General features: G+C 39.5%; 2 protein-coding genes across 2 annotated transcripts; both read right to left on the bottom strand.

Annotated features, from left to right (window-relative positions):
- Positions 1 to 4,985: 4,985 nt before the first annotated feature.
- vma21 (vacuolar ATPase assembly factor VMA21) lies at positions 4,986 to 8,115 on the bottom strand. Its single transcript, XM_079167306.1, has 3 exons — positions 7,945 to 8,115; positions 7,527 to 7,636; positions 4,986 to 5,886 (listed from the first exon to the last, which is right to left on the bottom strand). Exons 1-3 carry the CDS (start codon positions 7,998 to 8,000, stop codon positions 5,747 to 5,749), a joined length of 306 nt encoding a protein of 101 aa, XP_079023432.1. The 5' UTR covers positions 8,001 to 8,115; the 3' UTR covers positions 4,986 to 5,746.
- A 6,828-nt stretch (positions 8,116 to 14,943) lies between these two features.
- On the bottom strand, positions 14,944 to 23,051 carry mtnr1c (melatonin receptor 1C; the record flags this gene model as incomplete). Its single annotated transcript, XM_079168010.1, has 2 exons — positions 14,944 to 15,803; positions 22,841 to 23,051. 2 exons carry the CDS (start codon positions 23,049 to 23,051, stop codon positions 14,944 to 14,946), a joined length of 1,071 nt encoding a protein of 356 aa, XP_079024136.1.
- Positions 23,052 to 26,541: the final 3,490 nt, after the last annotated feature.

Genomic DNA, 26,541 nt, shown 5'->3' with positions numbered 1-26,541 from the left:
TCATCCTTGTCTGTATTTGTGTTTGTGCCGTTTGTTTTTCTGTAAAGCACTTGGTGACAACCATGTTTGTAAAACTGCTTGAAATAAATCTGTCTTAAATTTGCAAAGTAAACAGTGTGTTTATAACCTCAAAACTTTATCAGGAAAATGGCGGATCATCTGACTGGGACTCATGTTGCAACTGCTCTTCATATTTCTCAAAAACAAGATCACCCCAGGAGTAGAAACAATGATACAGGTAATAGTTAGGTTCAGTAGCTACAACATATATATTGTAGCTCTTTATTTTTGAAACACCGAATCTCTGAAATTAGAATCGACCAGGTGGACTTTGAGTCATCAGTATCCACCCACAAACATGTCAACCCGTTCAAAACGGACGTGCTCGAGCAGGAACAAACGTGTCGTGTTAAGTCTTTGCTGTCTGCAGCATATCCCACACATGCACATCTTACACACACACACACGTGTGCCGGGAAAACGCAGCACACAGGCACTCCTGGTATGGAAACCTTGAAATGAATGACATAGCATGTTGATGACGAGGAAGCTGGCTCATACCTTTTGACGAGTGCATTCATCATTATCTGTCAATACTTAATGTGCCAAGGGAAGAACAAAAGTACTTTTTACTTAACTTGTATTAAAACTAAAAAGATAAATGACTCTTTTAGCTGAAGTTTAAAAGATTAGATATGTGTGAGTGTAGTCTGTGCATACTGTTCCGTACTTTAGTGTGTTGCTGGGGCAGAAACAACGTATGTCAGATCTCCCAGACAAAACTGTCGGGAGTGTTGTTTGAAATATATGGCCCCATAAATCAGTAAGTAAACCAGAGTCTAAAAAATGTCACATAACAAATGAGAATAAAACACAATGACTACCCAAAGTTATTTTAAAACATACATCATCTCAAGATGTAATAAAGTGATCATCTTTGAGAAAAGGGATTATGAAATGTTGACAGATGAATTGATATGAGTTATGAGTAGAGCTGGATATCCAGCACTTTGAAATAAAATACTTTTAGTGCAAGGCCAGCATTTGAAACTGTAGTTGCTTCGTAATATAAAGGTTTCCATTTTGGCTGAATCACGTAGTGAAAGCATGTGATATGTTAGCATTAGATGACATGATGTCGTTTTTTTTGTAGAAAAACTGCCATGATTTTGATCAATGGTGGCTTGTTTATTACGTAGCTCTGCAAGTGAAATTAATAGCAGCATCCTCAGCTCGGACACATTTTTGACTTTACAAGAATGGTGATGTCAATGGAGTTTGGTGGGGAGAGGGGTTGAACATTCTGCCTTCACTATATGTTATCAGTGTTTGTGTCCTCCCCGTGACTTAGAGAAAAATTGCAACACTCTCCCCACAATATACAATAAAGTTAGTGAGCACTTTTCAACTGGTTGAATTAATTGTGTCATTAATAAAATAATTTTAAACCTTAATATCTTAATGAATTAATAATTTTCACAAAACTAGACTATTAATTAGACTATTAGGACTACTGTCTCACTTCAGGAAACAAACAAAGTACACACATAACCCTCAGGGAAACATACTCATTAGAGATAAGGGGCTACTTAGATAGCCTTCCAATTACCTTTCAGTTAAATTAAAAACTTGAACGCGCAAAATAGATTATGGCATAATCGTATACAAACAAAGAAAAAAACAACACAATATACAATGCAAAATTGAATACAGCAAAGCACCTACACAAACAAAAAACAATTAAAACTCTAAATGTCAGTTATGATTTTATAGTATATGTGGCTTAACTAAAGATATATTTAAATATGCAGTGTAATTATGTGTAGCCTAATCAAGAGAGTCCAGACTGAGGACACGTTTAACTTCTAAATGTCTATACTTTTAAAATACACACTGTAAAAAATATTTAACATTTGATGAAGTAGTTTCTTTTGTGCTGAAGCCATTACTTATCTTCTCAAAAGCACCCTAAGCAGAGTTACATGGGAAATAACAGCACCGATTATTACAATAAAACGCCACCTTGGTTATGTGTAATGTAATAAACGCATGTGCCCACATGAGCATTCTATAACTTTTTTCGGTTTTGTTCCCTCTGGTGCAATGCTTTGCATTATCTTCCACTAGTCGTCGCACAGTACTCTACTGCCCTCTCTCTTTACTTTTACTCAAACACGGACACGCTGCTCGTCTGAGGGTTGTGTCTGCTGTGTCCGCCATCTGCTGGGAAAAGGGTATCCATGAAACAGAGACACTTTAGTTTGTTGTAATGCAGATACCGGCAAATAACTGAGTGCATACAAGTGAACATATGTTATGATGCATTACTGTATATCTTCTTTTCAGTTAGGATATATGCATTCAAAGAGTCTGTACTGAATGTGGAATGCATTTTAGGATAAGAAGGGCACAGAGAATAGAATCATCAAAGTGTTGTCGTGTTTATTTATTGCCTGACTCAAGTAAGTTCAGCACTCTCTGGCCTGTTTTTTTGCTTCATCACACACACACACACACACTATACACCCAACCTGCTAATGTGTGATAAATGACAAAGAGCCAGAAGCAAAGCCTGCCCTTGCAGCAACACAGCTTTAATAAATATGAGCCAAAAGGCAAATGAGGCCTCTGATGTTTGCTGACTGAATCAGTCTGATTGCTTGCAGGCCTGTCACCTCATCGCCAACACCAGCCTAGTTAAACTCAGTGCTGACTGCAGAGCTCCAAAAACATACTGGAAAACAATACAGCATGTGAGCTACACTAGAGAGCTTGTTGAAAAGAGACTCACAAGGATCAGAGGGAAAAGAACGGAAATCAGATGCCACAATGGTTTCTGAGGCCGAAAACATCCTGATGGCTCGGCATTGTTTGCCATTTCCTTATATTCATATGATTCAGGCTGACTGTTTGCTGCCACCGTGTGACCGCTGGAACTCTCTGTTGAAGTCAATAAGGTTGCTTAAGAACTTTCATCTCAGCAAACTGTATTCACAGCATACTATAACCGGCTTGATAAAAAGCTGGATAACAATGAAATGTCTTCATGTGAATTCTGCTTTGAAAGAGTATGAATCAGGTTATCAATTTCGATCATTTTGAATGCAGCATTTTGTTATTACATGTCAGACGTGTTGCTGCAGTGACCTATTGACCTATTAATCTATGAGAAAGAGGGGCAAACAAAGACTATGTACTTATATACAAATACTGTTTGTTTTCAATGGAAGCTTTAGATTTAGACTTAGATAAAACCTAAAGCTGACATTCTCCAGAAAAAAAAGTATCTCAGTAAATTAGTACATGCACACATATCTCTGTGTGCACATATGTTGGTGTGGTGTGGCTTACACAACAGATGGTATGGGAAGTGATTGCCTCTTGTGTGACACAGCTTCTTTATCACAGGCACAAATAAAATAAACACAAATAAAAAACGTTCTAATATAGTATGTTGTTAAAAGTGTTATAAAAAGGACAGTGTCTTTTGTCATAGCCACCATCAAAAAAGTCATAGTATAGCATTTCGAAAAAAGTTTAAAAAAAAAGTATGTTCCAAAAAAGTCATGATATAATGTCGAAGAAATTATAAATCAGAGTATAATACGTAAAAGAGTAATCTTATTGCATGTCGAAAAAATGTCATAGTAAAGTATATAAAGAAAAGTCCCGAAAGATTCAAAGCATAATATGTAAAGAAAAGAGTCATGGTATAATATGTTGAAAATATTCATTAAAAAGTGATGGTATATTATGTTGTAAACATAAACATGTTATAGTATAGCATGTTGAAAAAGGTCATTAAAAAAGTATTAAAAAATCATAGTCATAGAATGGTATGTTCTGAAAAAGTCATATGTCTAAAAAAAAAAAAAGGTCATAGTATTGACTTTTTTGGACATGCTATACTGTAACATTAGGTTATCCTGTTATCACAAGGTTGCCGTTTCCCATACTATACTATGACTTTTTTCAACATACTATACTATGACTTTAATTACTTTTTTCGACATACAACATTGACTTTTTATGACTTCTTTCTCTATGCGGTGGCTGTGGCTTTTAGGGTAGAGGGGGTTGTCCTGTTACCACAAGGTTGCTGGTTCGATCACTGGCTGCTACAAATTGCGCGTTCAATGAGCGAGATGTCGCTCCCTGGGTTCTCCTCAACAGTTCACTACTCCTAAAATATGCTTAGGATGTGAAGAATGCAGAGGTTTAATTTTATGTATGTAATGTAAATAACACTGGATGAAGTTTTAAAAATCATACTAAACTATGACTTTTTAATGACTTTTTTTTAACATACCATTACTTTTTATTTTTTCCGACATACTATACTATGAATTTTTTAACATACTATACCACTACATTTTTTTTGTTAAATAAAAAGCTAGCCAGCAACCAATATAGCGACCATGTGTTTGTGTGGCTGTTAAGCCTCTGATCTCAACCGTCACAAGAAACTCCAGTTCTTTCTCTGGTTTTCCTCCAGCCTCGCTGCTTTTACATCTCATGCTCCATCATAGACATCTGTCTTTATGAAGCAGATAATAGCAATTCCACAATGCTATCTTCTATGGCTTGCAAACTTGAAGACTTTTACATTTTTTTATATCCCGAAATGATCTCCTTATGAATTTTAGTTATGTTAGTTAACTTAATATAGATTGTCGTAAGACATTTCTCACATTCTTGTTTACTTATCATTTCTGCTGTTCCTACAGGTTTGAACGAAGGCCTGACAAACTGCTTTTCTGAAAAAGTGTGGGGTTCATGTCCCCTGTGTACCCCCCATAAACTACGGCCTTGAGACTGCTTGTTATTAACTTTAAAACAAATAGCATATAAGAAACCTGAATTCCACGACATCATGGCATGTTTGTATCATTAGTGTAATCAATAGTAAACGTTTAAACATTTCCATGCACAATTTGACTTGTAAAAAAAAGGCTTTCGAAAATATGTAAACTGAAACTAAAAAGTGAAATTTTCAAGTTTATTTGAGCAAGAGAACCTTTTCATCTGCATCACACGACTTCACTGAGAACATCCTCAAATCACCAGACATCTTCGAGTACAAACCGTTCCTTTGAATACAAATTGATCTGGCAAGAATTTTCGGATTCAAAATTACAAAAATGTCACAGCGCTACATTACACACATGGACTATTAAGGACAGGACGTCATGACATTTTCGCTCCACAACACAGCATGAAAGTTAAGCACATTATGAAGAGTCATCTTGACATGTATGCTGACAAGAACCTGAAATTTGAGGACAGAATGATCAATTCAGCACTGCAAATTCTCACAGAATGGATGTAGAGCATCTTGGAATCAGATTCTTTATACATGAACATTACAAGCACATAGAGTGTGTGTGTGTGTGTGTGTGTGTGAACACGCATCATCCAAAACCCAAGATGTTTTCCTTCGTAACAAAATCTTAACTGTGAAGGGACTTGTAGCACTTGGCCAAATGGCAGCTTATTAGTAAGCCTCTTCAAATAGGGGCCGTCCTCTCCACCGTGCCAGGAAATAATACAGTAGTTTCATGCTTTAACCTTGTGTTAAAGCCTAAGCGCAACCAGATCCCCTAACCGTCTGGTTGGTAGAGATGGTATTTTGTGTAGTGCTGGAGCCCATGGTGGTTGGGGCGGTGGGGGGGGGGGGGGGGGGGGGGGGGGGCTTTGGATCCATGCCTCTATCTCCTCCAGTCTTATGAGCTGATAAGGACATGCCTTAATCGTCTTTGCCCTTCCCTTTAGGTGTGCCTTCGTTCCAGGCCACGTAAACAAACAAAGCCAAAACCACATGCACGGCGAGCACTGCAACGATGGCTGCGTAGAAGTAGCTGTCAGAGCTCGACATCTTCATTGAACCTGGGAAAAGGAGAACAGTTAACAGTGACGAAAAAGCAGCTGCATTACCGTGCCAAACGGGTCTACATCATCTTACATATGAAAATGAACTTCAATTGAAAACTTGATTTTATGGCCATTAGACTAATAAGAGTAGGAGCGATATGATTATTTTGAGATGAGAAAAAGTTGTTTACTGTTAGAGAGTTTTCTATACCGTTTGTGCTGTGCTACCGCAACCTTTAATATCTCCAGTTTTATAAGGTCATTGAGGGCAATACTATAAACCAATGAGTATGCTGTCAGATTTGGATTCATGGATTTTGGCATGTCAGTAAATAGAATACCTATGATCCCTAAACATTTTGTAATTTGCCACAAATAGACTCTCTCGTCTGGTTAGATTATATTTCTATGGTTTCTCAACCAAATGTCAGGAAAATGTACTGTAACACCACACACTGGTGGACTCGGGGGTAAACCGCTCCCCTTGGTGCCCCCGTGTTTGAAAAACAACGCTGCACCAGTGTCCAGCGTTCACTTCACACTTCTCTTGATGCGTGTGTGTGTGTGTGTTCCGAAATGCACTTAAATGAGCCCTTTTTTCTTGATTTGCCTCAGCTACCTGGATTGATGTCCGTTGCTTTGTTGGGTATTCTGTGTTGAGATGGCGCATGTATTCTCCTACATGTCTAATATATCTTTCTAACACATTTCTCTTGTGTTGTTCGTTCACACAACGAGCGACACAGCAACAGGCTACAAGTCATTTTCAGTGGAAACCGGTGACATGAAGCCACCAACTGCCGCTCCACACTTGTCGCTGTGTGACGGGCGTATAACGCACTACACGTCAAGCAATCATACGTGTTTGTTTCACTTTGTTGCATTCCAATTTTAAAAAATGCTTTTAGCCAGTTCCCAGAGCTTTTTAGCAACAAAACTATGTCAACGATCGCTTAATAAGCGACATTTGATGTGGCTAGCCAACAGCTGGCCGGGGAGGGGGGGGCCAGGCCTGCAGCTTGAACCCTTTCATTTTATCGCCCATGCCCCTCTGAGAGTCTTTCACTGTCACGAATCAATAACACTATAGATAATTACTTTTTGTCCACATAAATTAGAACAACTTAATCGTTTTAAATAAAGTCATCAGTGAAATGAAAGCCACTATTCAGACGATGAGGTTCTGCGTATGATTGTCTTGATTTGTTATTGTTCCGATGACAGTTTGCGTCAACAATGCAGGGACGAATAATGCAAACCATCTCTTTGCCTTACAATAAAGTCGCTATACTATTGGCCGATATTCTTATTTTAGGGCATTTTATGCCATATATGATATGACAAGAAACGAGAGAGAATTTGTTGTGATAATTTACAGACAGTAATGCCATCATAGTTTTTCCACCACAAAGCATTGTTTTTAAATGTCCATAGTTATGTTTGTAGCGGAAATATTGTAATTGGCTTTTAAACTCCAATATCAATATCTGTATTGTCCTAACAAAAAAAAAAGACAATCCACAATCAGTCAGACTGTGGGAATTAGGGCAGTTTTGTGGTAGGATATCCTTCCATCTAAACTAGTTGAACAAATTAAAGGTTTGAGGGCTGCCATTGCCCTGCTGACGCAAACAAACTAGTGTTGCAGACCTTACCCTCGAAGAGGTACGCCTTTGTTGCAAAGTAGAGCCCAATGGGCAGCGTCACCATCAGGAACGTGAAGAACAACAGTGTCTTGAGGGCTGAAACCAGGGAGCTTTCATTTCTGCAGGAGTACAAGACCTGTCAGTCAGCGCAGAGAAAACCAGATAGTGGCAGTACTGTGAAGAAGCTACGGGTTATATGCTAAACACTAATGTGAGCACGTCCCTAGGAGGTGATTAATGCACGTGTTCAAGGATTACACCACATGGAATAAAAGTCTTTTGTAAACGTTGGCACATGCTCAACATCAAGCAGCACAGGGGGAACGGGTGGTTTTTTAAACAGGCGTCACTCCACGGAAGCTAAGCTAGGAAGCTAGCTAGCTGGGTTAGCTAGCTGTTGATTTAGAGTAGATTACTGTTTTCTCACCCCCGGTAATAAGCCGGCGGTCCGGCGTCCGAAGCTGCTCCGACAGATCCGTCCATTGCTGGGCTGATCGGAGACGAGATTAAGACGAAAAAACGGGAAATATAATCAGTTAATGTTAGCGTTTCCCCCGTTTGTGTTGTGTTGTCACACTAGCTCAAATCCCTTCTTCCGCATAGGATCACGGGATTGTCACATGACCACGTTTGACGTCAGTTTGTCTCGCGCGGCCAGACTTCAGTGGCAGTTGAACCCATAGATGTAGCCTGGTTCATGTCCTGCAGAAATAAAAGATATTTGGGGATAAAATGTATTTCTTTAAAATATAAAATATGGAACTAACTATCAACTTTCAAGCAATATGTACTTCCTCTGTTTTTGTAGTTTCCTGTGAGGACTGCAATTTGAAATGTGATATTCAGTGGTAAAGAGTTCAGATCCTTTACTTTTAGGCCGAGGAGGAGCAATAGGCCTCAACAAAGTAAGAAAATACTCCATTACGAGTAACGGTCCAGCATTCAAAATGTCACCCAAGTAGAAGCACCAAAAGTACAGATAAGGCTACACATTATTATCAGAATTTCCCCTTGAAAGGTTATGTTGTTGCCCATATAGCTATGTTGGATTATTATTAATCCTGCACGCATTTCTAATAACAAAAACAATCAGATATTTAAGAATGTAATAACTATTGTCTTTTGTTTTATCTGCAAAGTAACTAGAATAGCTTACAACACTTAATACAATATTACATCCTACTTAAGTACAGTAGACCTACAAGAGTAAATGTACTTAACATTTACTAAAGTTACTTTTAATACATTAAACGGATTAGATTCTTATGACAGCCTATTACAACCTGGGGAACTACATTTATAACATCAAGCATGAATGTATTTCATGTATTTCAAAATGCCCCAAACATGTTTAAGGCTCTTATAAATGTATTGTTTCCTTTCTCTTTAACCTCTTTCATGTTTGTTTCAGTTTCTTTGTTTTGTACTTCATACATTTTGATAAACGAAGGTTTAAAGTAAAAGACACCTGTGTGGGTGGGTGTAGGGCATCCGTTGCCCTGCACATTTTATGTAGATTTAGGTTGATTGCATTTCAATATACCTGTGTACCTGCCCACTACAGTAAGAATGTACAATGAATCACCTCTGGCCAAATAATAGTTTGTTTGTTGTTGGTTAAAAAAAATCTTTGCACTACTGTTTAGTTAGTTAATTTAATATTATTCTATTTTATTGTCTATATTGTGCATTTTTGTACTCAATATATTTTACTTTTTACTCTGTTTGATTGCCTCCTGTATCATAATGCTGCTGTGAAGAAATGTCCCCTTGCGGGATTAATAAAGTATCTATCTATCTATCTATCTATCTATCTATCTATCTATCTATCTATCTATCTATCTATCTATCTATCTAATGTATAGCAAATTATCAAATCATCATCACATCCCAATTCAGTCAAACTTTGATATTTCTTTTCACAGTTTTTGAATGAAAAGGAAGTATATGGCTTTTAGAAACGAAGTCAGCAGCTGTACATTCATACAGTCATGCAGTCAAACACATCTTATTTAGCTTTTCTAAACAGTCAAAACATATTATTCACTGTTTAATTTGTTCCCATTCCCATAACCAGGCTCCAAAAATAACAGCAAAGAAAGGATGGATGTAAACTTGCAAGTTCGAAATTCAACAATCATTTATGGATGTCTTGTGTCATGTAATGTGCACCCTACATTCCTGAATAATTCAACACCGTAGACCGCTTCTTGTTTAATCGCAGATGTAACAGAGAACCATTTAGTCCATTTCGTGTCGACTGTATACATTTAGTGTCGCTCTGCCTGTGTTTCTGGTTGAAGTCTCGCTGCCGTGGTGTCAAGCAGTGGCACTTTCTGCTCCAGTTGGCTTTGTTCTCACCGGTCCCACGCTCCGCAGGTTCCCCAAAACACATTTCATTTCAAAAGACTCTCACTACTGATGTGTGTTAAAAATGATCATGTCACTTTCTGTGGCAATTTCCCTCCCAATGTGTTACCCAAGAGCACACAATGACATAAAAAATGTCTCATTGAATAGTATTCTCTAATCTGTTGCTGGATGAACAACTGAATGCAATTTTAAAAATACAAATTCTGCCTTTTTCTGTTTCGTTAGACAGTTAGCACAAGAGTTGAGTTGACTCTTAACACTAAAAACCAAATACAGGTCTTTTTGTTAATGAGTACTGTATGCAGACATCACGAGCACAGATGTTCATATCAATATCACAATAAAGACTCGGTTTATAGAGTATTAGGCCTGCTGATAATATTCGTAGGAACCTAAAACATAATTGTACTTCAAAATACAATATATTTAGATCAGGGAATTCTAAATTAATGTAATTAGATTTAAATTTTAATGGACTGCAAGTGCATTTTTACAATGTTTTACAAATCATATAAATTGATATTTTATAAGTGTGACAATATTTATTGATAGATCAGATCAACAATATATATACGAAATGTACTTCACAAAACTCTATAATTATAAAGTATGTTTTGTGATTGTACAGACAAATATCTTAATTTAATCATTGATAAATAATCATTAAATCTGTCAATAATTCTAAAATAAACAGTGACCTTTTTTCATAAGCAGGTCATCCCCAATTATACCAGATCAAAGTTACATCCTCCCAATACACTGGACTTTTATTTTCTCTGGAAACAAATGCAAAAAAATAATTAAATGGTGTATTGCTGTGCGCTTTGGGAATAAACCATGAACCCCGTTATGGTGAGATTATGAAATGTAATAAAACTGAAAATTAAAGCTTGCCAAAAGTTGCATTCTCAGTGGAATAACAATGTTTATCTGGTCAAGGGGTCTTTTATTGCAATTTCAATACAGTACTAAACGATCCTTCCTCAAGGAGATTGACCTCTGACCTTCCAGAAGTATTTCCCATGGCTCTCTCTGTTTCATCCCATGTGTCACCAGTGCTCTATGTCAAACATGAGGCCCCCCACACTCCACACCACACCTGTTGTTTTGACCAAGCAATGGTGTCAAAGTGTTGTAACTAAAATGTAAATGAAGTTTCCACTCCAAATGAGAGTACAAATAGAAAACACTTTAAAAATAGTTCTGTGCTATTCTTAGCTTTGTCATTCGCTTTTACAACCGCTGCTAAATGTGAGAGGATTGTTATTACCAAGTAATCATGTATTACTGTACTTTATTGTATTATATGTACAATTTTGAGGTACTGTAGTATTTCCATTTTGATGCACTTTATACTTCAACTTGACTCAATTTCAGTGGCAAATATTGCATAATTATTTGTCTATTGCATTTATTTAATAGTTAGAGTTACTTGCTTTTCAGATATAGTAAGAAATGGTTGATGAGCAACGAAAAAGACATTTTGAGAAACATGCGTATTCGCTTTATTGCTGAGAATTAGATAAGAAGATTGTTACCAATCTCTTGTGTGTGTGCTAAACATGGCTAACTTAGCTTAGCAAAAAGACAGGGGGGAAACAGCTAGCCTGGGTTTCTCCAAACGTCACAAAATCTGCCAACCAGCACCTCTTAAAGTCAATAATGAACACATTGAATCTTGTTTGTTGTTCTGCTTTATGGAGGCTTATCCAGACGATTTCTCAGTCAAGACCAGTTGCAACTTAAACCCTCCGTAAAATGTCAATTTGTCATTTTCACACTTCTGTTTTGGGATTAAACAAACAAGATACAAGATGTAAATACGCTTTAGAGGTACTGGTGGACTTTGTCTCTTTTGGACAGAGCCAAGCTAAATAATGTAATATTTAATAAAAAATGTATATTATTCAGGTTTTCAGTGGATGGAGTACTTTTGTTTTTGGCACTGTATATAGCTCATGATATTGTCTTTTTCGAAAGCAGGACTCTTACTTACTTACTTACTTACTTACTCATAATTAAATATCTTTTGTGTTCATGCTTTTACTTATAAGGTCTCATATTATTCCCCCGCTGGTGAAAAACTAGAGGTCACTGTCAACAAACAAGGAACATTTTGTCAAGTATATCTATAATCTATAAATCTATAATACCCAGTGCTGTATACTATTCAGACAAAAAATAAATGAAAGAAATCTGACATAATAATCACCATCATTCACATTTCCTGCTGTCATTGGCTTCCTTGGACTCACGCCACCTAAAACCTCCTGGTAGTATTGTGACCCACAGCCCATTGGGACATGTAGGAACACATCATACGCATGAGAACACAGGCAGTGCTAAACCCGATGCACAAATCCATTAGGAGACTTGCTATTGGGGCAGCAGGCTCACTGTGAGACCCCACTCTGTAAAATGCAATGACGTGCAAGAGCTGTGCAAATTCCTCTGTGCAAAGAGGAGCTGCGTCTGGCTTCGTCTAGCGAGACGAAAAACCATCATGGCATGCCATCGTTGGGCCATGCGATGCCTCACTCTTCATGCATTGTGTGTTGTGGAAATAATCCTTATCTCACATACCACTAAGAAGGACAATACATTATCTCTGCCATCATGTGAATGCTGCAAGGAGCACTGCGCATCTCTAGTTAACAAAAGAAATGACATGTCTTGTATCTGACATCTGACAACATGATATCATTTGTGATTCCGACACATGTCTAAATGACAGTAAGCATTTATACGTGGCTTGGCTGTAGAAAACTTACCTGAGACTCATAGCAACCAAAGCAAATGGAGCTGACGTTACAGAGAAACCAGGGAGCGAGTGTCAGATTACAGTCACAGCGTGAATAGATACAACAACAAAAAAGAAAAGTCTCCACAAGCCATTGCCCTTCATTTTAAATCACAGGCAAAATGACAGTGTGGGTGGATAGACTAGTCAACTCAACTATTCATCCTGGTTTGTATTTTAGATGTATCCACTGAGCAATATGTTAAGTGTAAACATGCCAACTATTAATTTACAGAGACACGTATATCTTAATCATAAGGTATCCAACGTTAATTAGTAGGAAAGCAAATGTATTTGCTAAACAAAGTCTGCCTTATATTTTCTATTTCAAACATTTTTTTTTATAATGTCAAAATGGATATTTTGAGTAGCATGAAAAAAATCCTTTCTGCACTTCAATGCGTCAGTAATTTACACTAGATACAAAAGCCAAAGTGTAAATATGGCAAGTTGTGGTTTTTTCCAGGGTTATATGTCAGACTGTTTCCGGGACTTGATCTTGGTTTTTGTACAGATTGAATACAAAAATATCTAATCTGTTAATTACTGAGTGCTAGTCTTTAGATCTTTTGTAAACGTTGCACAGAAGCAGGCTAGCTCTGTCCCTCTGCTTCCAGTCTTTACGCTAAACTTAGCTCACTGTCTCCTGGCTGTAGCTTCATAATTAGTGGACAAATACGGGTATTGATCCTCTCATCTTACTCTCGGCCAGGTACCAAAAGAGCATATTTCCCAAAATGTCAAACAATTCCTTGGGAGATAACAGGGTAAATAAATACAGGTAAAAAAAAGCATTAAAAGGAGAGAATGAAGAGTGGAAGGTGAGAGGAAGAGGAAGAAGGATGGCCCGCCATTATTCTGTGACTCGTCGGTGTGGTACAGCCGACTCTGTCATCTTCCCTCGAGCCCCTTTAGCCGCTCATCTGTAGCTGACCTTGCACTGGCATGTGGGCTGCTTCTTTCTTCCACATCAGAGCACAGTCTTGTAAGATTGCAAGCGGGATTGAACAGTTTTGTGCTACTGCACCTCGATAGCCCCTGATCCATCAAGGATTGAGATTCTATAATCGTCCACTGAGGGTTTTAATTTCGTCAGACATCAGGCAGCCTGTCCAAGCTTATCTGCAAGCAGGATGGAAAAAAATCTGAAAACTGATATGAAAGTAAATGTTGTGCTGAACATATTTATGAACCCTTTGAATTAGACATGGTGAATGTGTAATCTCTTTAATGTTCCAGCAGTGCATCATATCAAGAATGCGTCACATTGGCATCTTGGAGCCTCCCTGTGAGGTGAACTGCTCGCAGTTTGTTTGCTGGGTTGAAGTTATGCTGGGAGGCTGTCAGAGCTCATCTCAGCTAGGGTGACATGTGCTCAGGCGCACTTGCACTAACACGTAATTACATCTCTGGCTCCTGATGCGCATCGTGTCCCCCAGCCATTTCATAAACAAGGAGGCTAGCTGTACTTATCATCTGTTCATCCCCTCTTCAAAATGTATACAATTTCTAAATCATTCAGGGTCTGAAAGGGGACTCCTGGGGCTTTGATCATTTGATCCATGCAATAGTGGAGGCAGTTAAAAGGCAGTTTTGTTTACCAGAAAAAAATGACTGAAACTGAGAGAGAATTCAACTTTACAGGCAACAAGGCACATCTTTTTCCATCAACACACAAAGTCCGTTTCAGACATTTCTTCACACTGTTTTTTTATGACGGCATCATCGCTCAGAAGACAAGCCTGAGGGTGAACCAGCATCATGGTGAATTAATACAGGCTACATTCCCAGTGAGGAGAAGCCTGAGATATTCATACGCACTCGGGATGAAATATGGAATGCGAACTTCACCTTAGCTTTCACAGAAGCTACTGTGTGTCAGATGAAGGGGTACTTTGAAGGAAAACAACCAACCGTTAGAATCTTCCACCATTAATGCTGCATTTAAGATAACAAATAACAAGCTATCCGGTGTGAAGTGACTGAATCTCTGAATGTCTTTTGACAAATACAGACAACTTCTTGCTTGTTAAACAGGTGGTCTGTCTTTAAATAGAGTGCCGGATCACAAAGAGAGCACAATGTAGTGGCGATAAAATGTTTACCTCTCATGGTTGAAAAGGAAAACATGATTCATTCTTTACAACAGGAAAATCACACAAATCTTATGAAAGGCACTGGATGAAATATGGCACACATCCACAATGAGGCTCCACAGAAACGTAATCTAAGTTTCCCAGTAAAACTTCAAGATTATACATTTATCTCTGCTACATTATTGTTTGTAAAAGCTGGCGAAGGCTTACTCTTCAGTCCCTCTGTGGCACACCTGGAGGTCTCCGTGAGGAGCAAACGTGGGATGCAAAGAGCAAGAAGAATTGTCTTGTATTCTTTACGGAAGTTTTGGTTTAGCAGGCCGTATATGACGGCGTTGAGGCAGCTGTTGAAGTACGCCATGAAGTAGCCTGTGACAAAGAGCCACTCGGGTATGTTGGGTGCAACTTTCACTGGGTTTATAGCTACTGCCAGACCTATGAGGTTCAGTGGAGCCCAGCACACTGCAAACAACACAAACACCATAAACATAGTCAGGAAGTTCCTCACATCACTGGGTTTGGTCCTTTGCTCCGGTTTAACTCGACGTTTCACTTGAATCACCAGCACCCATATCCTCATGTAGCAGTAGGACACCACCAGCAGCGGGATCAGAAAGTGAATGACCACCACTGAGATGGTGTAGTATGAGCTGACCGTCTGGGCGAAGGTGCAGGAGTAGATACGTGGGTCGTACTGCAGCGAGCCAACAAAGAAGTTGGGCACTGTGGCGAGTGCGGTCAAGAGCCAGGTGAGGCCCACGTAGCAGCAGGTTTTCCTCAGACTGTACAACCGGTCGTAGTGGAGGCTGTGGCAGATGTAGCAGTACCGGTTAATGGCGATGGCCGTAATGTTGAAGATGGAGCCGATGACGCTCAGGCCCATGATGAAGCCGCTTGCCTGGCAGTGCAGGTCACCCATGGTCCAGTCATCGTGGAAGATGGCTGTCAGGACCAGAGGGTAGGGGTACAAGGCCACCACCAGGTCTGCTACGGACAGACTCACCACGAAGATGTTGCCTGGAGAAACAGAAGAGGTTTAGATAACAGAACAAAACATGACCCAAACTGGTGAATGATTTAAGCATACAGCAGTCCCTTTTCACTTTCTGCGCCGGGTTAAAATAAAGTGGGTCACTGGAGCTTCGACTGTGTTTACCACCAGAAAAGAGCAGTTTCATCGTGCCCTCGGCGGCTCATTTTGATGAGGCATTTACCATGTCCTCTCCACTGCACAGAGATGGATCCAGGCAGATTTGTTCTCACAGTAACTAACAACATTGTTATTTATTCTACTTCTATGGATGGCAATGGTGGTCTGCGGGTCGGTCAGTCTACCACTTTGGTCCAAACTGAAATAGCCTTCATTTGGTACAGATATGCACGGTGCCCAGAGGTTGAATCCCACTGAGTTTGGTGATCAGCTATTTTCACGTTTATGGTTTTTAGTGAACTATATCTTGGAGGGATTACCATAATTAAATGCACTGACATTCATGTCCCCCTCAGGATGAAATGTAATAATTCTGGTGATCAGTTCACTCTTCATCTAATACCATCAGGTCATCATTTCAATATCTCCATCAGCCTCAGCTGTACTTTGTGTTTTGTGCTAATTAGCAAATGTTAGCATGCTAACACGCTAAACTAAGATGGTGAAGGTGGTATTTATCAAACCTGCTTAACATCAGCACGCAACATGTTGACATAATCATTGGGAGCAAGCTAGAGCCGCTAACATGGCTGTAGAATATAGTCTGGTTTATAAACTATGAATTTGTTTCCCAACACACAAATATATTGTGTCACAAAACAGATTTGGCAGGTCGATTCCAATAAAATGCATCAATCAGGCTGTTAAGTTGAGCACATAAAAACCAGGACATGAATGCTTTTAGCTTCAGATTACATCCAAACAAGTTCCCGTTCTCCTGAGGCCAACGCTGATGGTCGTGTGACACTGGATGTCCTTGGAAGACATGAATCATAGAAAATGACGTCTGATATTGTTACAGTGCAGCTGCTCTGGGTGTGTGTGTGTGTGGGGGGGGGGAATAGAACGATAAATCAATCAGTAATGTGTAAGATAAAATGATAGATAACAAGAACATGCAGTACAATGGAGTCACAATGCAATTTAAGTAGTGTTTTGCAAAAGACACATCAGCTTCCCGTAACTTATGAGTTGACATTGTGCAATAAAGGGACTATTGTGTGTGTGAGTCAAGATTTGGAGATTTTGCCGAAATATACCCAGCTTTTTCCGCCATTAAATACAGTTAGTTAACCCAGTTTTTTACTGATGGAACTCTTTTATATACTTGTGTATTTATGTAACCTCTATGTAGTGAGTAGCATCAAGCAGATCAAAATAAACAAGTCCAAAAAGTTGATAAATGCTGTTTGTCATTACAAACTCTGCCAGTTTCTCGTACATCATTACATCACTGGTAAGAATATAAACATTTATGCTTTCTGTAAATAATCTGTAAAGGATTATATATAACGTGCCTCATTTTATCAACATTTTTGTCAGACATTGGGGTTATTCAAGGGTGGATATAACATAAACTACCTTCTGAAGTTGAAACGTGAAGACACAAGACTATTGCTCATTCCCACAACAGCTGAAACAACAGCGTTGATTGGCAGATATGATGGAAGTGGATTCAAAACATATGTTGGCCATCAATCCTCTGCGTTCGAAGCTTGTTACAATCCCTGCACCCCAGGGACAGCGCCGCTACAGAATGTCTAATTTGAATTTACTTGAGTGAACTTGATTCATTGAATGTGAAAACAAAGAGAATAACAAAGAACATGCAACATCCTAATTATGTCATTATATTCCTACCTTCCTGACTCGGGGACTTTTCTGATATGTTTTATTTTTACAAGAAAGTCAGATGTTGGTCTTATTACATATTATTATATTATATCATTATATCTGGCACAGGTATTTAGAAACCGTCAATTTGCAAGGCACTAAAACAGCACGAGCCATCTCTCAGGCCCACTGAGACAGAAATAAAAGCATTTGCTCTTTATCCTCGAGTCAGCTCAGTGGACACATCTGTCAGGTTGTATTTGTGACGCTCACACTGCTCACTGTGTGCATTTGTCATTGTGCAGAGGTTTGGATCCTCGCTGACATCATGCGGCTCAGTGCTATCATGTGCTCTGGCTGGACAGGGCCTGCTCCAGCCTCATAGCTCTCTCTGGCTGAACCCTCTCACCCAGTTATCATCAAGAGGATGAGGTAAGTGCTAAAACACTGCTGAGAGGATTGCTGGGAAGCGGCCAGATGACCGTCTTTGTTTTGTTGGCATCTATTATTAAAACATTGGCCGAACCACTGCCTCTCGCTGTTTAATTAAACAACTTGGCCGGCCCGATGCCAATCACACCCAAACTCACAGCACTGACAACCGTTATTGTTTTAGTGTAAAACAGCTGAACGACGGTCTTGCCTGCTGACATCTTTGGGAGCTATTATTATCAACGCGTGTGGGTTTGACAGAGCTTAACCTGAATGCTGATTGGTTACAGGCCGTCAGAGACAGCTGACTTGCATCCATCAACTTTTGGGACACCATTGGCTCTGTAATCATCCGACCTTACAGTACACTCTCACAAAACAGTCGTGTGAAAAGTTGCATGGAGTCAACTGAGTCTTGCTTGAAAGGGTCTCCTTCCCCAGAGTTGAGCGACCACCCTGTGAATTCCTCACATACGACATTTTGTGGCATATGAATAATAAATCAAAACAATACATGCAGGGAACTTCTCAGCTCAGCGTGAATGGAACTAGATATGTATGTCACCAGAATCATCCAGCACACACCAGTGTGCAGCCTGATTTAAAAAAGATGTGAGACGGAAACAACCTCCCACCCGGCATCAAGAGCTGCATATTAATATAGGCTCGGTATACAACATATTTATGGCACATTGCGTTATTTTAGCTGGATAGCTCTGAATAATAATAATAATAATAATAATAAAAGTAGAAGTAGTAATGGTAGAAAATAAAAAAGGGCGTGACGCGGGAGCACATTTAGGTAATGAAGATGTATGTGCAAGAGATAATCAAAGCAAAAGGCAAAACAAAAGCCGAGTCATTGTTCAATCTGGTGAGTTGAAGTTCCAATGTCAAACCCACCGTCTGTATCCCATTACTCTCACTGCTCATACAGGAATATACTGCGCTTTGGTTCACCCGGCTATATTCATACACCTTTGAAAGACAGATGAATTCATACAAATGTGTAGGAGGGAAGGGATCACTTGGATCCGGCTGAACATCAGCAATGTGTGGCCTACAACAAGTGCATATCCAACATTTGATTACACTCGACTCAGTCAGTCTTATCATAAATAAGCAACAATAACCTTTCGGCAAGTTCATCAGCACTGATGAATTAATAGTGACTACTTCATGAACTCGTCTGCAAGGGGCCAGAGAATGTTTTCGATGAAGTTTAACATTAAAATGACACAAGCTGCCTTTTGGTGATGCAGCCCGCCATGAGCCCGGCCAAAGACATCATTGTCATCATCGAAGGCAATCTACCAATCGGATCCCTCGTGTCTGAGAAAATAAGACTCACAGGCCCTGAGAGAAAGCAGAACATCAGGACACAAGCAGCATCCGGTCCAACAGCGTTTTCACTTGTTGGGCGCAATTCCGGAAAACAGGAGGATGATAGTGAATTATGCAAATTTGAAACAGAACAGCCCCCTATATTCAAAGCAGAGATTGGATGTAATTGAAACATAACAGTGCATTTACCTTATCTAGGTAATCCCTATCTGATAACATCCTGCCTCCATGATGACCGCATTAGAAAACTAAATGTCATGTACTATGTTGTTGTCGGGAAAAGAAGACATGTTTAATGTAGTGTGCTAAGTGATATTCCCCCTGGATCTGTGCTTTCAATTTAAACTGGCTTCTGGTTTGACTCACTAACTCCACTGACTGAATCAACCCCCCTCTGGACACACCGTTTCTTTAGGTTTTCTTCATGATTGTAGAGTGACTGAGGGGATGCGGCACATGATTTAACACAATTCAATCTCCAATCCTTACAAACCGCACAGCTCCTGCGATGGAGGTGCAAGCTGCACACACACACACACACACACACACACACACACACACACACACACACACACACACACACACACACACACACACACACACACACAAGCACGCACACACACAGTCAAGCTCATTCTGTCGTTATTACCTCCATCTGCTCCCCATCATCATTTTCTTTCTCTGTCCCTCTCTCTCTCTCTTTCTCTCTCTCTCTCTCTCGTTCTCTCATGAGTACATTTTCAGAGTGTATTTTTAGTATGCTTAACCCCATTGGGAAACTCTAGTGTTAACACCCCATTGGCAGTGCTATGCCATGCTCTACCCTTTGAAGATTCACTGGATAGATCCTTTTACATTTGCACACTTGAAGGAACCTGCAAACCTTTGAAAATGGAACATATGGCACCAGTTCTCCGCAAATACATGAAGATATCAAGGACAAAATTCATCACTCAGATGATGTGGCAGCATCTTAAAACAATGTGCACACATACGTGTGCATTTTCTGGGGGGATAGCGGAGGGATATATGGAGGCCAGGCCAGTGTGTTGAAGTGAAGAAGAGTGGAAAGGTCCTGCTGCAGTGTGTGTTGAAGCAAACCAGCAGTCTGAATGGTGTGTAATGGAGAGAGGAGATGGGATGTTTTCAGCAGTCTACCTGACACACAGGATTCCACAAAAATATAAGTCTGAGTGTAGCCTTTACCTACTGTAAATCATACATTATACCTCAGTATATCACTCATGAGTCCCAGATTATTGTACTATACTGCACCTATCAACCCTTCACAAAGCAACCATCCATCACAGAAACAGATTTTTATGGTGAACAGATCTTCTACTGCTGCGTCCATGCTTTCCTTTCATAGTCTGTTTAAACATTCATAAAAAAAGTGAGCCAAACCTATAAATAACTTGTTAAGAGCAGAGAGGAGATTGATAACAGAAGTGACAAACTTCGCTCACTTAACGAAACCCTAAATTCTGCTGAAGCTTCAGGTTCATACTCAAACGAGCACATTAAAAGGTTGGTGAGGACTCACGTGCGACTAGACTGGTCAGTCAGTTCAATTAAAGTAGGTGAAGGGTTACATCACTAATCACCGTAGTGTCCGTTTAGTCCACCGGCATGGAGAAGACTTTTGAACAGGCCATTTACTCCTGCCCTCTTTTTTTGAGACCAGTCGACTGTGGCAATTTTGCAAACCAGATAATCAAATTATTATTCAGGCTCCTAAACTCCCCGACAAACCGCTTTTGGCCGCTATGCACAGGAACACATTGGATGCGTTATGTAATGTATTTGAAATTGTAATTAAAAGCTCATTATTCCAAACACTTGCTGATCTAATCCCGCTGCCTGGTTCGCATGTGCTCATTAGCATTATGTTGTGATCACTGGGTTTAGTCTTTTGCCTCAGCAGCATGCTTTCTTAATTGTAGAGAGCTGCTGGGTTTAATGGTACATGGGGATTGGTCTCCCGTACCTTTATGTTCAAAGCAGCACAACGTCAAACTGTTTTCAGCCTCCGAAGATGCATCTCAGTGTTCTGTTCAATTATTTTTGGAAAAACAAAATCACGAGGTTTGAACATTTAATTGAAATGTCCTTTCTTTTAATTCTTGTGACTAGAGAATAAAATATGCATTATGTGTCTTACGACTGCTTCTTGTGTTATAAATGTTTATCTGTGACAATTGGAGAAGAGTTCCAAATTTACTGAATTGACTCAGTCAGTGTTTAGAATATACTAACATTTGCTTACCGTACTCAGCTAAAGCTACTGCTCATTCGTTGAACAAATAAGGCAAAAATATATGAGAACTGAATTAAGCAAGGGTGCTTGTGAATTCAAAAATGTGTTATTTCTTCCTTGAAAAGTTGCAAGGCCTATTTGCCATATTAACGTAATACATTTCTAATTTGAATTTAATTTGAAATATGACTGGGAGAATATTTTCAATCACTAATAACCAAAAAGTATGTGTTTCTTAAGAACTGGTATTCTTGGTCAGGGAGTTACTTTGCTATTGTGATGAGGAAAATAAAACCCTGATAGATACAAGACTATTGACCTCGAACTTAACTATTTGTGTAACTAAGTATATTGCAAGGAAAGGCAGAGCCCACTCTCCTTCCTTTAGCCAAAGATTTATTGGACAGGCGCTTAGTGCCTGCAAACAGAGTTAAAGAATTGACAGATTAATTTCCAAATTAATGCAAGACACTGGAAATGACAGTAAAGGCAGGAATTGATTGATGATGGCATGTTTGTCAAGTAAGAAAAATGGCATAAGTGCCATAATAAATATCTTCTTCATCTTCACATTGCTGACGCACCAAATGTAACACAGCAAAATATGAGGTTGTGTTCAACGTAAAACCTACACAAAAGGGCGTTGTAGCAGTATAACTGCATTTCTCACCATGGTTGCTCAAGGGACACCACAGGTATCACAGATATAAGGAGGAATGTGATTTATTTGGGATGGAGAACCATGGATGAAGCCAGATGGAGGGAAGAAGGTGCTGTCATTTCTGAAGCATTATGAAGGCAGACAGGCAAAGCTGTGGAAACTCCAGCCCACTGGGAATGGAGGCTCACTTCAGATAGCAGCCTGATTGTCAAGCACAGAGCAGAGATCACACGCTACAATTTATATTACATAATTATAGTTATGAATGAAGAGAGGAAAGCAAGGCATCCCACATACTGGAGGTCATTGAGAGTTTTTTTCCCTCCTTTTGAGCAAATTAAAGAGTCTGTTGATAAACAGATTTTCTAAAATAACAAAACACATTCTTTCACATTCATTTTGATGAAATTAAATGTATTTTGTTCGTCTGCCAGTCCCTGATGTTAACACATTTCACAATTAAAGCTGCAAACTCCATCAGCATATATCTTTGGTTCTATTCCAAAATCAAAATCAATCGTTTCTTCATCTCTCACCTGCATTCCTGAGCTTTTTGTTCCTGCACACGGACAGGATGACCAGGACATTGCCCAGGATGTCTACTACGATGGTGAAGATCAGCACGCTGGCCAGTGCAGTGGACACCCCGGAGGAAGAAGCGCTCATCCCGCGGTCGCTCTCATTCCGGGACAAACAGTTCGACCCGTTCTCATCCATCACCTCTCCAAAATCCAGATCCAAATCCATCTTCCCATCAGGGTGCAGCGGCCATGGTGGGAATGCTCCGATGTAGCCTCCAGCTGGAAACTAATTAAATAGATCTACATACCAAAGAGTCAAGAGGACTTTACTGGAGGGAGTCTTGAACTTGGTGATACTCCTGCTCCGCTCGTGGAGTATAGTGGGAGGAAGACGCGAACTCCGACATGATAATTAGAATATTAATAGACTGCATGCATGGGAATCTAAGAAGTTAATTTCAAAGGTGATAAAAGATGCCCAGCTCGTGTTTCACTGCAGTCCTCAGTGTGGTCCCCTTGAGTCACAACGGCTCTTCCTGCGCGCGGCGGCATTCTGCCCGCGAAGGCTCGTCCAGAAGGCATGAGCGCTCTCCTGTGCGTAATGGCAATGCTCAGAGTGCGAGGCACATTTACAGAGCGACAGAGTCCCTGTTGTGGTTTTTTTGGTGCATTAATAAAGACAATATCTGTGTGCAATTCTGTCTGCAGGCAGGCTTGAGGCGCTTGTTAAAAATTATCCAGTGAGCTATGTTTCCAAAGTAAACTAGTTTGCAATCTTTGTATCCCGACCCTCTTCTCTGTACCCGTCTCATCAAATAACAACACTAAGATCCGACTAAATGTGGGGTTGTGGAGAGTCGTATTAAGGATATCGTAGCTTATTAATTGTGGGCTTCACAACTTGTCAATGTTCTTACTGATCTTCATTAAAACACAGAGCCTCTCCTTCCATGTGCATGGAAATGGCGCCTTCAAGTGTCCAATAGAGAAGTCTGCAGACAAAAACATATGGTTAATATTTCAGAATTTAGAATTGTTTTAATTTGATGAATTCTGCATCATGTTATATAAAGCTCTACATTTTGTGCATTTATGAAATAATAAACCAAAGTGGGCAACTGCCCCGGGGAACCCAAAACAGCAGGTTCAGTCTGTTAGTTGCTTTTTGGTTATCTCATTACTTGAACATTTGTTGGGGAATTTACACAGTTAATGTACAATATTGACTTGGTTCTGCATCATTATCTTGTGGCCTGGTGCAACCCCGAGTCAAAATCGGATTCTATCACTTTCTTTGTTTTGTGCATGCATTTAGTTGCCAAATAGTTATTTTTAATCAAATTACAACACATAAGCTGACTGGTTTGTGTGCAAAATATTATTAAGTGTGCTTGAATTCATCCGACTATTTTTGAAAACTTATTGTGTGAGTGTGGTCTGACAACCAGCATGTGAACACACACACAGGGAGGGGACACAGTGGAGGTTTGACCTGCTGAGACTGAGCAGAGTAACATGACTGTATAACATGACTATCTCCCGACCGCTGTGTAATCTTGTTATTTGCTGGAGAAAAGAGGAAGAAGAAGACAAGATCTCACTGTTTTGCTGCCTTTTTGGGGTTTCAGTGTGGATGATATTTACAAAAACTGAAATGAATAGTGTGGATACAAGTTCAATTTCACACAGAAACGTTTTCACGCTGTTTTAGTTTGGCTCAGTCTAGAAGTCAGTGAAGTCACCTGAAGAATTAAATTTAACAATGACAATCTTTCTGTGACCTTATCCATGTGGTTCGACATATGTTACCTTTAGTCTGCTTCATCATTTACATTTTTACAGTAATATTGTCTAAATGCGTTTGATGGAATGTGACATTCTTCTTTATCGCTGAAATCATATAGCTCACTGTTGTTTTTTTGTTCAGAGTATCTGGCCAGTATGTTCTGCTGTCTTTCTGTTTTCTCACATAAAAAATCAGGTAAACCCACTGAATCCTATTTGCTTAGCACCAAACATCTTATAGAAGGTAGAGCTCTACTGGAGACGGAGAGGGCAGTTGTTAGCTCACCAGTGATTGACAGTACAGACATTTTCCTCGGGATAAATAAAGTATCTAACACTTTCATTGGTGGTCTGAAATGTTCTTCAGTATCAAATGTTTGCATATATTGTAATAACCTTGTTCATTTCTACAGAAAAAGGACGAAAATCTCTATCAAGAAAAAAAGGTTGATGCTGAAGAGGATATTAATACACTTTACTCTGATCTGTAGTCTGATTCCTTCTTTCTGGAAGAGCGAGAGTGTTTCTCTACAATAAAAGCTTTTTTTATGGGCTAAAAAAGAATAATCAGGGACTAACTGTGTTAACTAACAGGGAGTGTGAGAGACTGTGAGGGCTTGAAATGGTGTAAATACGAAGGGGACAGCACTTTGCTGCGACATTTCAGGTTACCACAACAACGTCAAAAATAATATGTACAATTGTGGGTATTTATTTTATATTTTTTACTGATTTGAACGTCTTCCAGGCTCTTTCCTCACAAGATGAGAGAGCCCTCAAACACTCGATGATTTAGCAGTGGGACAGAACCTTTTGTTCCAAAAAACAAAGAAAACTTACTTGCAAATTGCTGGAAAGCATTTAGTTCACCAGATACAAGAAGAAAATATAACAGGGCAGGCTCATGGTGAAATCAGGAGCAGGAGAGTAATTGAAGGCAGGTGTTAATAATCAACGCAATAGGACAGGAACAGAAATGACAGGAGATGTTAATACACCAAAAAATGACAGGAAATGATGAAATAATGACACAAAATGAAAGGCATAGCCAAAAGGCAGGGCAGAGTATGACAACTCTCTGTAGAAGTTTTTGCTGTGCCGTTTAGAGAAAAACAGAATATAAACTTCTTCAGTTTGGCACCTCATTAATTATACATGGGTATCTAAGGAGCAACAATCAGTCACTTTCTCAAACTACAACATTCAAATTACACTCTTCACACAACGCACTGTTTAATCCCTTTTATCATAAGGAAAATGTGCATCCCTGTCAGTCAATGTGAATGGGTCTAAAATTCACTGTGGTGATTCAGGTCACACAAGCACTGTGGCTGTGTGATACAGTAAATTGTGACACGAGTCAACATGCGTGAGGAAAAACAACTTTACTTTAAGCCCAGGGGATCGCTTTTGCATAACTCAGCAGAAAGTGACAGGTCTCCGGGAAGTGCCGACATAAACACATTCACGATTACAACAGAGGCTCCCGAACTGTCAAAACACTGGGGCCATGTTGGTAGTTCTGTTTCTGAAAAAAGCTGGGCTCACTTTGTGGATTTCACCGCCGGCAGAGATGTCCTCATCCCGGGATGTCAGGGAACACCATGTGCGGTCATGAAAATACCTCGACAGATGCAAACTGCAGCTGGAAAAAATCGGAATGTTTGTATACTTTTTAAGAACACTTCTTGATTTCGTTATGCTTCATGTTGCCGACTGCTTAATATTTTGGAAGGATAATGAAGCAAATTGCTTTACTTCCACACGATATCCATGACTGTGAGAAAGAAAACACCCCATAAGTCTTTTTCACTAATGTGCCACTAATTGTAATTGAGAAGGTAATAATTATAAACTGCCAATAAATTACCTGAGTTAGCCTCACAACCCAATAGCGTGCCTGCTAATAATGAGCCAAAATGGTCCGCATC

Source organism: Pholis gunnellus, assembly GCF_910591455.1.
Source record: "Pholis gunnellus genome assembly, chromosome: 10".
NCBI lineage: Eukaryota > Metazoa > Chordata > Actinopteri > Perciformes > Pholidae > Pholis > Pholis gunnellus.
Note: the sequence above shows the minus strand (reverse complement) of the source record. Positions and strands in the feature narration are given on the sequence as shown.

Coding starts and splice junctions, on each gene's coding strand:
- vma21 (XM_079167306.1), bottom strand. CDS start 8,000: ATGGACGGATCTGTCGGAGCAGCTTCGGACGCCGGACCGCCGGCTTAT. Junction 7,637..7,944: donor CCGCCGGCTTATTACCGGGG/GTGAGAAAACAG, acceptor GTACTCCTGCAG/AAATGAAAGCTCCCTGGTTT. Junction 5,887..7,526: donor AAAGGCGTACCTCTTCGAGG/GTAAGGTCTGCA, acceptor TCCTTTTCCCAG/GTTCAATGAAGATGTCGAGC.